At 36.5% G+C, this 10,404-nt stretch overlaps 2 protein-coding genes across 3 annotated transcripts; both read left to right on the top strand.

The window, feature by feature from the left end:
* Positions 1-1,555: 1,555 nt before the first annotated feature.
* LOC105221022 (rab5 GDP/GTP exchange factor) lies at positions 1,556-4,396 on the top strand. 2 transcript variants are annotated; one of them, XM_011197659.3, is made up of 7 exons: positions 1,556-1,847; positions 1,921-2,157; positions 2,214-2,520; positions 2,593-2,750; positions 2,811-3,067; positions 3,128-3,370; positions 3,442-4,396. In XM_011197659.3, exons 1-7 carry the CDS (start codon positions 1,706-1,708, stop codon positions 4,297-4,299), a joined length of 2,202 nt encoding a protein of 733 aa, XP_011195961.2. In that variant the 5' UTR covers positions 1,556-1,705; the 3' UTR covers positions 4,300-4,396. The 2 variants fall into 2 exon arrangements, with proteins under 2 accessions (XP_011195961.2, XP_011195960.2); XM_011197658.3 differs by having other exon boundaries at positions 1,918-2,157.
* A 186-nt stretch (positions 4,397-4,582) lies between these two features.
* Pmi (transmembrane protein 11 homolog, mitochondrial) lies at positions 4,583-6,871 on the top strand. The gene is made up of 3 exons (XM_011197660.3): positions 4,583-4,750; positions 5,498-5,831; positions 5,900-6,871. The coding sequence occupies exons 1-3, from the start codon at positions 4,728-4,730 to the stop codon at positions 6,062-6,064; spliced, it is 522 nt and encodes a 173-aa protein (XP_011195962.1). The 5' UTR covers positions 4,583-4,727; the 3' UTR covers positions 6,065-6,871.
* The last annotated feature ends 3,533 nt before the right edge of the window (positions 6,872-10,404 follow it).

The following is a 10,404-nucleotide window of genomic DNA, read 5'->3' as shown; positions in this document are numbered from 1 at the left end:
CGAGAAGTTGCAATCACAACCGGCAACCGAACGATTTTCTACGCGACTTGCACTCATCAGCATCTCGGTATAAGGGAACTGTGGGACTGCATATCAAGCTCCTTACGTACAGCTGCAAACTATTGGATTTCGGAAATGTCAAAAAAACAACTGGTATGATGAGGATTGTCGTCTCGCAGTGGAGAGAAAACATACTCCCTACCTCGCAATGTTGCGATCGACTGCAACAAGTGCTGGATGGGATAGATACCGGGAGCTGAAGAGGAACAAATGGGTGAGTATGAAGAGCTAAACATGCTGACCGACAGGGGTAATGTTCGAAAATTTTACGAAAAGATCCGGCGACTAACTGAAGGTTTTAAGACCGGAGCACACTGCTGTAGGACCCCAGAGGTGATTTAGTTGTTGATGACTAGATATTCCAACGCCCGATCGTGAAGAAATTAGAATAGCAATTACACGCTTGAAGAACAACAAGGCGGCGGGGGCCGATAGATTGCCGGCGGAGCTATTCAAATACGGCGGCGAAGAGCTGATAAGGTGCATGCATCAGCTTCTTTGCGGAATATGGTCGGAAGAAAGCATGCCGGACGATTGGAATCGAAGTGTACTCTGCTCAATCCACAAAAAGGGAGACCACACAACCTGCGCCAATTACCGTAGGATAAGCCTCCATAACATCGCTTATAAGGTTCTATCGAGCGTACTGGATGAAAGACTAAAGCCCAGCGTTAACAAACTGATTGGACCTTATCAGTTACCTTTAAACCAGGAAAATCTACATCTGAACAGATATTCACCATGCGCCAGATCTTGGAAAAGACCCGTGAAAAGAGAATCGACACACACCATCCCTTTGTCGATTTTAAAGCTGATTTCGACTGCACGAAAAGGAGTCTAGATGCCGCTATGTCTGAATTTAGTATCCTTAGAGAAAATAATACGAGATGCAGAGCTAAATAGAGGTGCAATTTTCTATAAGAGTGTACAGCGACTGGCGTACGCCGATGATATCGATATCATTGGAAACAACACCCGCGACGTTAGTTCTGCTTTTTCCAGACTGGGTCTGGTGGTGAACGAGGACTAGACGAAATATCTGCTGTCATCAAACAAACAGTCAGCGCATTCCCGTCTTGGCTCCCACGTCACTGTTGACAGTCATAACTTTGAAGTTGTAGATAATTTCGTATGCCTAGGCTCCAGCATCAACGTCAGCTTTGAAATCTAACGCAGAATCATTCTTGCCAACAGGTGCTACTTGGACTGAGTAGGCTATTGAAAAGAAATGTCCTCTTTCTCGGTATCTAGGCCAGTCAAAAAGAAGAAGAATATGACCTTACCAACTTTTTTATACCAATTTTCGAAACTAGAACCAATTCACGCACTTCCTTATATAAATAAATCCTAAATTAAAATTTTCGAAAAGTAAGTCAAGATTTTTACGTTTACCGATATTTACGTTATCATTCATTATCACTTTTCGTGAATACCGCTTTCAAACATAGCAAAAAAGAAAACGAAGACATATTTATTGTGAATATGCGAATATGCTTGTCAAAACAAAATTAATAGCTACGAACTGTGACTGACACGAACATTGATTAATTTTTATTACCAGAAAATTTTCGCCACAATTATTTGCTTAAAAAAATTTACAACTAAAAATTATTATACCATTTAATACTCATACATCAAATCAGATATGTCAATAGCGCGTGTGCCCCAATTACGTATAGTACAACGTGACCTCAAATGCCGTCAAGGCTGTGGATTTTATGGCAATGCCCAATTTGATGGACTGTGCTCCAAATGTTTTCGTGAACGGAACGATAAAAGAAAGAAAGGTTAGTTGCTGCTTTGCAAATTCTAAAAATAAATGTTTTTGTTTAATTTTTGCTGGTTTTGCTGATAAAGCAGAGCAGCGTGCACTCCCTGCAACTGCAAATGCGGCTAATACCGGTGCCACCAGCACAGCTGGGCGATTGTCCCCACAGAATCTCTTGGGGCGAGTGCCAAACAAGAGGCAGGACAGTATGCCGGAAATATCGACAGGTACACTTACTAAGAAGAAATCACTTGTGCCCGCTGTATTTCAAAAAACTCTTCAATCAAACACATTGAAGAGTAAAAAGTCAAAACAAGACGGTCATTTAGGTAAGCTCAACAGATATTTATGCTTTAACTCCGTTATCAAATGAATGTTTTCACAGGTCAAAGATCTTATATACCCGACCCCACCGAGAGCCAATTTATGCTACAACTACGACAACTACGCATACCTGATGATGGCAAACGTAAGCTAAAAAGCGAAATTCAACGGCTAGATAATGCCATACGTAGCTATATGAATAATAGTGCTAATAAGAATGTGGACGAGCTGTCAGAGTTGGTACAAAATGCATACACCAAACTTGCGGATATTGTGCACAACGACCAGCGTTTCCAAATTGCCACCGACGAAGACCGTGAAAGTGCAATCGACTTCTTTGAAAAAGTTGTCATGACACAGAATCACAAGTAATTGCAGAATTAATAAATTTATGTACAAATATAATTTTGCAAAATTTTTTATTTATTAATTTTTTTTAGATTTCTCTTTAGTCCGTACTTTACGGCTGATGAAGAAAACGATGTAAAAATACAAAAACGTATACGTCAACTCAGTTGGATAACGGCAAAACATTTAGTATGTAGCATTGATGAAGTTAATGCGGAGTCGCGAGACCTAGTTTACAATGCAATAACAGGCATGTTTTGTCTAATAATTGTTTAATTTAAATTTCTAAATTATATTTTTAATATTTTAGAATTGGTAGGAATCGATTCTTATTACTCACCACAAGAGAAGTTGGAATGCACAGTACGTTGTTGTCGCCACATTTTCGAATTGCTGAAGCACTCAGTTGGAGGTCCAGCAAGTGCAGATGAATTTCTTCCTGCTCTCATTTTCGTAGTGCTAAAAGCAAATCCTGTGCGGCTGCATAGTAACGTAAATTTTGTAACACGCTTCACTAATGCATCACGGTTAATGAGTGGCGAAGGTGGTTATTATTTTACTAATCTAGTAAGTAGTATATCGCGATTTTCAAATATTTTATTGAATTTATTGTAATTTAAAAACTAGTGTTGCGCGATCACTTTCATTGAGAATTTAAATGGGGAAGATCTGTGTATCTCGGAAGAAGAATTCGATTCGCTCATGTCAGGAGATAAAGCGTTCAGTACGCCTTGGGAAAGCGCTTTGTTGGCATGTGAGGGCTTACATTTAATATCGGAAAATATGAAGCGCATGGAATCACTAAAAAAACGAAATACTAGCATTGCTACGGGACTTGATAATTTTCGTAAGGACCTCGAAGAGTTTCAGGTAACAAACGTTTAATAATTTATGATTACAATATTATAACTTTAACCGAATATTTTATTGTATTATTCTAGCGGGAGATTACCGATAGAGTGGATGCTTGCATTGCAAAAGCGCCTCTAACTATTCTGCCAATAAAAACCCCAACACACTTAATCAGTAAAGCAAGAGCTCATCTGGCGAATGGAAATGATATAGCATTGCAGACTGCTGATTCATTAGGCCATTATAGTGCTAATTTGATTTCTGCAATAAGTGCCGATGAGAAAACGCAGAAAGATAGTACGACAAATACACTCCCTACGCCTTTAGTTCCAAACAGTACAAATCAAATAGTTGATATATTAGAGGACGCATCGCACACTTTGGCGCTAAAAGACACTAGTATTACATCGATTGGACGGTTATCGCCATTGCCACCAGCACAACCAAACCCAGAGCTACAATTTACTTCTCCAATTTTTAATTATACACCATTTGATGCCATTTCGCTACTTGAAGATCACTCCGATTCGACTGATGATTATTTAATTAACACGGATTTACGTGGCGGTCTTACAAATGTTAATTATGATTTTGATTTGTCCGATCACAGTGGTGAAAACAGTGTAGCAGAAGATTTGAAATTAAATTTGGAAGAATTCGATCCTCTTGCACAAAAGTCTGCTGCTGAAGGTGATCAACAAGCAGCAGACACAACTGAAAACACAGCTGAACGTAGCTTATTGGACAGTGATTCGCCCACAAATGGCACATTGCTGCCATCGCCACTGAAACCAACGGTAACTGACTATCGTGGCTTCTCGAGTTTCGAAATACCATCAATATCCTGTAATACTGGCGATTTTGCGTCACTAAATCATTCTATCAATGAAAGAGATGTTAACTTGGATACAACCAGCACTGTAATTGAAAATAGCAAAGCTAACTGATTCAAAACAGGCGAATTTTATAATGGTGTGATAAATGTATTAATACAGTAATTTGGATTCTAATTGCATATAATAAATAAAATGCTAATGTAATACACTTCGTATATTTCATTATATTGGGTGGATGTTTCGAAACGATTTCCATAATATACGTGTTCGAATATTTTAAATATACTGGTCCCATAAATATTTTGATGTTATATTGACTAATAAAAAAAGCATCATTGACTGTGAATTCCCCATAACCAGCAGTCACAATAGTATGACAACAAAGCGAAATGCCAAACACAGACAGACTTCGATCCGATTGGCTTTCGATTTGTCCATCGCTGTGATTTTGTGTGTGGAGGGATTGTGGTCTTTTTGAAGGAAGCTGTGAGCGTGATTATATTCAAAAACATAGGAAAACACAGACAATAGCATAAAAAATGAGGAAAAGTGATGAAGATAGGTTGGTGCAAAGTGGACTATATGTATTTTGGACTTATATTAATATTTTAGCACTTTTGTTATGCAATTCAAATGGATAGTAGAATATATAATAATGGATATCATAATTTGTGTGTGTGTTATGTTTAGCTGCGATGGAAGCAGTTTATGTAGCCGGCTGTTATAGATGCAGAGAAAGGTGAAGGCAAGAGCGCAAGTGAAAATAAATGAATTGCGTGCGAAAGCGTCTATTGCTTATTCTTATGATTATTTCGATTTTAATACTGACAACATAAAGACTTCTCATACACTATGAAAGTACCTAATGCGCGTCATATTGTATTTTTAAACTATTTATTAAATACAAAAGATACAATAATAAAGAAACAGCTGAGTGTGATGTTGGGTGGGGGTAAAACTGGTTGAAGTTCTCCCACCCTTCTAGGCATTACTTGCATACATCTTTTTTGCGTCACCTACTACGCAATATTGTGACCGAGACCTTGAACTGCACATATGGTCGTAATATATTCGTGCATATTTACTGACACCAACTTTCGTTTTGGGAGTACTTGAACTGTTAACATAACGAAAATTATTTTATGAACTGCAAAAAATGGATATTCTAAGGGCACATGAATACTTACTGAATACTGAATATGCAAGTTTAATATAATTGTTTGTCAGCGATAAGCGTATCATAAACTTTAGTCTTGTCAGCAACTACAAATCATTTTATAAACATATCTATTTAAACTTTTTACGACAGTTCTACAAGCGCACCAACATTTCGTATAATACGTGAGGTTTACGAAAGCACTAATGCACATGAACGCTTTGAAGCTGAACTGGACAAAGCGTTGGAGGCTAAGGTGGATTATATAATTATCGAACCACCAAGGCTGGGTGATGAAACAGAACGTTGGATAACGGTTGGCAATTGCTTACACAAAACGGCCGTAGTTTCAGGTGTTGCTTCGCTCATATCCAGTTTGCTATGGCGGGATCGGCCAGTGATTGCAGCGCCCATATGTGCTATTTCACTATTCTGTACAGGTTTATACACAGTATCTTGGAATTATGATCCATGTTGTCAGTATCAGGTATGTGTAATGGCTAATAAAGAGTCATCTTTGAATATTAATATTTGCTTAATTTTTAAATACTTTAGGTAGAGAAAGATGATGAAATTCTAAGCAAATTACCACTCGGAGATGTGTCTGCTCCTATGATACTAGGCTATTCGCCTAATAACAAAACCAAATACATGCATCGCAGTGTCACTTTATTATCAGCAGCATTCTGTGCATGGCAAATATGGCGGTCATACAAGTAGCTAAGCTTACCAACACCCAGCCATATAGTCTGAGTGAAGTTGCATGCTTTTGTGATTAGATGAAATGTAGAATGTCAATGCCACAGCAATGTACTGCAGCTGCAGATGTTTGTACATTTATCGTTTGTATTGCATGCAACCACGCCTCCACGCACTCGCGACCGTACCACAATCACCACCAGTACCCAAATATCCACACACACACACAGCGATGTATTAGACTGCATCGCCTGCAGCGATAATCGCTGCATTAGCTCAGAGTGGAATAGTAAATACTTGGAAGTTGTTAATGGATAAACATCCCAATTATTTTTTATTTAATGCAATTAACAAACTTTTATTTTGTATTTCTTTTTTTTTACAAATACTAAGAATGAAGATTATATAAGGCGTTAGTGTAAACAAATGTGTGGAAATATTTCGGTTACAAAATTCACGATAGCAAAAGTTTACCTAAAGACGATTGTTTGAATACAATGAATAAATACGAATGTAAGGTGAAATTTTATTAAATTAATTGTACGTTTGAATGTTTCGCTTAGCTAAAAGTTTAAGTAAAAATGAACAAGAAACTAAATTTGTGCATTTTTTCAATTTTAATGTAAATAGTTTATTTGCTATTTAATAAATATACTATGTATTCGTTAAAGCGCCGCGACATACTATTACTTCATTTCATGACTGCATTATATCCAAGTGTTGTTGCGTACATGTCGTTCTATATCGGTCATCTGCATTGTTTCAAGCCTCTTTTGTAAAAGTAGTGGTGTTGCGTAGCAATAAAACACATTCGCATTGAACAAAGTGTTTGAGAATATATTATTTTAATCGTTTAGATATAAAAATAAAAAAAAAAACAAAAAACGAAAACTCAAAAGTAATTCAATTAATAAAAGTATAATAATAAATGTTTAGCAATAAAAAATATTTAATATATTGCAAAAGCGTATTTTTGTTTTAATAAATAATTCAAAATGTAAAACGTTCAAATGTATCTAATACAACGCAAAACATCTTAAAAACAATGAAATAAACGCATATATAAAAATTAAAATAAAAATGATACGAAATCAAAGAAATATATAAATAAATAAATAAAGTTTGAAAAATATTAACTGTTATGTCGTTTACTAAAAGAATAAGCACAATTATAGGTCCAGGAACACCGACTGCAGCGTACGACTTTGTTTACTACTGATAACGAAATTTGGCATAAAATTCAATTCTACATTTCTACAATAATCCGGAAATGCATAGTAACACACAAGTCACTTTAATGTGTTTATTTAGAATCTTAACTACGCTGACCATTTGTTAAATAATGCTCCATTTTTCGGTTTAGGCTGGTGTGTGTATACATATGTATAAGCGTGTTCTTTTATTTTTGATTTTTTTAGTACGAGAAGAGTACAGTTTCGCTAGAATGCAATCGCAACGATAATGGCACAGAGTTCGAAATCTCAATATGTATATACATATGTACATATGTATTAATAAATATACATACACATACGTATTTGCGTGCATCCACTTCTGAAATCATTATTTACAATCTTTTAATTATTTATTACCGAAATTCTACTTATACAATATACATATGTACATACCTCTGTATATGTGCCAATAACTTTATGTATATTTCAAAAACCTTAATTATATTTAGGGCAATGCGAGCTGTTGCCCCCAAACTTCTTCAGGAGTCAAAATTGCAATTGCCTTAAATAAAGTAAAAAACTGAAATTATTATAAATATCTGATGAACATTATTGGAGTAATCGGGATCGGACCTTGCATTTTAATACACCATTTTTATACTCTCGCAACAAAGTTGCAAAGAGACATAAAACTAAACAAGTTAGAGTTAGGGTTATATATATCAAAATGATCAGGATCACGAGACGAATTGAAATCCGGATGTCTGTCCGTCCATCCGTGCAACGGATAACTTGAGTAAAAATTAAGATATCTTGACGAAACATGGTACACATGTTCTTTGGGACCGTGAGAGTGTTGTATTGGAAATTGGCCATTACCATGCCCACAAAATGGCGAAAACCGAAAACCTAGAAAATGTGTTATAACTAAGCCATAAATAAAGTTAGAAAGGTAAAATTTGGGAAAGCGGGCCAAATAGGATTTTTGCACATATCTCGTACCCTATTACACACCATAAAAACAGGTTAAATCGGATAAGAACCATGTCCACCTCCCATACAACGGTTATGTTAAAAATTACTAAAAGTGGGTTAACTCACTAACGAAAAACGTCAGAAACACTAAATTTTACAGAAGAAATAGCAGAAGTAAGCCGCACTCAGATTTTTATCCAAAATGGAAAATAGGCGTGGCATCGCCCACTTATGGGTCGAAATCCATATCACAGAAATTACTCGACCGATTTCAGTGATATTCGGTATAAAATATTTTTTGATAACCTGGTAACACGGATGAAATATGGGCGAAATCGGTTCACAACCACGCCTACTTTCCATATAACTCAATTATGAATTCCGTCTGATTCCTTCACTTTATAACGTATACATAAGGAACCGATGAAGATAGCGGAATAAAACTTTACACAAATATTGACATAACTTGTGGAAAAATTTTCGAAATCGGACTATAACTTTTCAATGCCCCGGATATCGAAGAGGAAGAACTCAGTGCCTGATGGTAATTTTTCACCGAAAATCGGGTAATAACTTCCCATACATCAAATTATAGGTGGACTTTATTCCGCAAATATCGGTTAACATGTGAGATATCTTATCCAAAATAAGTGATCGACTTCCCAAAATGTTTGGGAAATATTTTATGTTGACAAAAGGAACGACGCTGGTTCTGCAAGGCAAGGAGCATGGGGGTACATATGTTCTGCAATCAATATTAAGGGCAACTTTCGACATTTACGACAGCAGTTTTAGCTAGTTCCCGGCTCTGTTATGGAAACCAAATACAGATGAAGATCTCGATTTGAATTGTGTTAAATTTTTATTTTTCCATATCCGTCCTAGAACTTATTCTGTCAATCTATATACATATATTGTTTTCTACAACGAAACAACCTTCCATTGCTCTTTTCAAGCCAGGCTTTACTAAGTTTATATAAGAATAAATGGTATACTTGGCTTCTTGCTTGCTTAATGATGCTGAATTCAAGGCGTCTCCAAAAGGCTGATGAATTTTTAGAGAGAACTGATCATGGTATAGTTCTATTTTGCATATAATTTTAGAGCCTCAACATCTCATGTGGCTAAAGTCTCTTTGATCCGTAGCAATGCGGATTGTATTCTGAAAACTTTCTTTTTGTTCGATTTTATCATCACGGTAGTGACATCACTAACAAAACCGTTGTATCAAAGTCGAGTAATTCTTAGATACGTTCAAATTTATCTTAACACCATGCAAAACTCATCGCCGTCAGCCATGGCGGTATACTATTCAAGATAAGCATATTTGCGTAAAGATCTACATATATACATATATGTACATATAACTACTATATGTATATGAACCTGTGCATGAACGTGCAGTATATAAGGCACTGAACCGGCCATATGTAAATCTCAGCGAGATGACCTGCAAATCTCCATCGTAGTACTATAATGTTATGTCTGTGAAATTCTGCACGCACTTGCACCCTGAACATACATACATATAGCATGTGTACTTTTTAACAAAGAGTGTCCCAATACCCGGTACGAAATTGTATCGATTTCCAATAGATTAAATGTTTCGGAATAGGAATTAGTTAAGTGTTAATATAAAGGACATTCGTCTTGTAAAACCCATCATTATTGAAGCATGAATTGTCGTAATATAATTCCTTCGATCCCAGTTTACGACCAATATCAATAACGTTCGAGTGTATTTCTGAAATGAGAAAATTGTCAGAAATGTTCACGAATTCGAAGGATTGTAACTTCAAACTTCCCTTTGACTTCCGCTCTGTTTTTCATGCCTCAAGAGCCATGCTATTAATATCTTAATGTTGTTGTAGTTGTAACACTTACTCAAACCTGCCCGAACCGGCACGTCTAAATTAGTTGTCATCGAAGTCATCTAACGGAAGGCACAAGAAACGAGCTGTTTCGACATTCACCGGAAGGGAGCCGATGAAGGTGTTAATGGCTCCTCTGTGAATGGCGTTCAGTACTTGTCGAAAGTCTGTCGCATCCCAAGTCATGTCGGTATAGTCCTATATGTCGTCGACGTATTTCAGAAACGTACTCAGGCTCTTTGAGGCGATTCGGCTTCCAGTAAGTGAGATAGGGGATTTTTACGAAATCATCCCAACAGAAACTGTTTGGAGAGCATATCTTTATGCTCCTTCACAGGTA

This window comes from Zeugodacus cucurbitae, chromosome 4 (assembly GCF_028554725.1).
Source record: "Zeugodacus cucurbitae isolate PBARC_wt_2022May chromosome 4, idZeuCucr1.2, whole genome shotgun sequence".
NCBI lineage: Eukaryota > Metazoa > Arthropoda > Insecta > Diptera > Tephritidae > Zeugodacus > Zeugodacus cucurbitae.
This window is presented reverse-complemented; position numbering and strand designations above follow the sequence as displayed.

Excerpts from the sequence above, each read along its gene's own strand:
- LOC105221022 (XM_011197658.3), top strand. The coding sequence starts at position 1,706 with ATGTCAATAGCGCGTGTGCCCCAATTACGTATAGTACAACGTGACCTC. Across the intron at positions 2,521-2,592 it reads GTCATGACACAGAATCACAA|ATTTCTCTTTAGTCCGTACT; the intron begins GTAATTGCAGAA and ends AATTTTTTTTAG. Across the intron at positions 3,371-3,441 it reads AGGACCTCGAAGAGTTTCAG|CGGGAGATTACCGATAGAGT; the intron begins GTAACAAACGTT and ends GTATTATTCTAG.
- Pmi (XM_011197660.3), top strand. The coding sequence starts at position 4,728 with ATGAGGAAAAGTGATGAAGATAG. Across the intron at positions 4,751-5,497 it reads AGGAAAAGTGATGAAGATAG|TTCTACAAGCGCACCAACAT; the intron begins GTTGGTGCAAAG and ends TTTTTACGACAG. Across the intron at positions 5,832-5,899 it reads ATCCATGTTGTCAGTATCAG|GTAGAGAAAGATGATGAAAT; the intron begins GTATGTGTAATG and ends TAAATACTTTAG.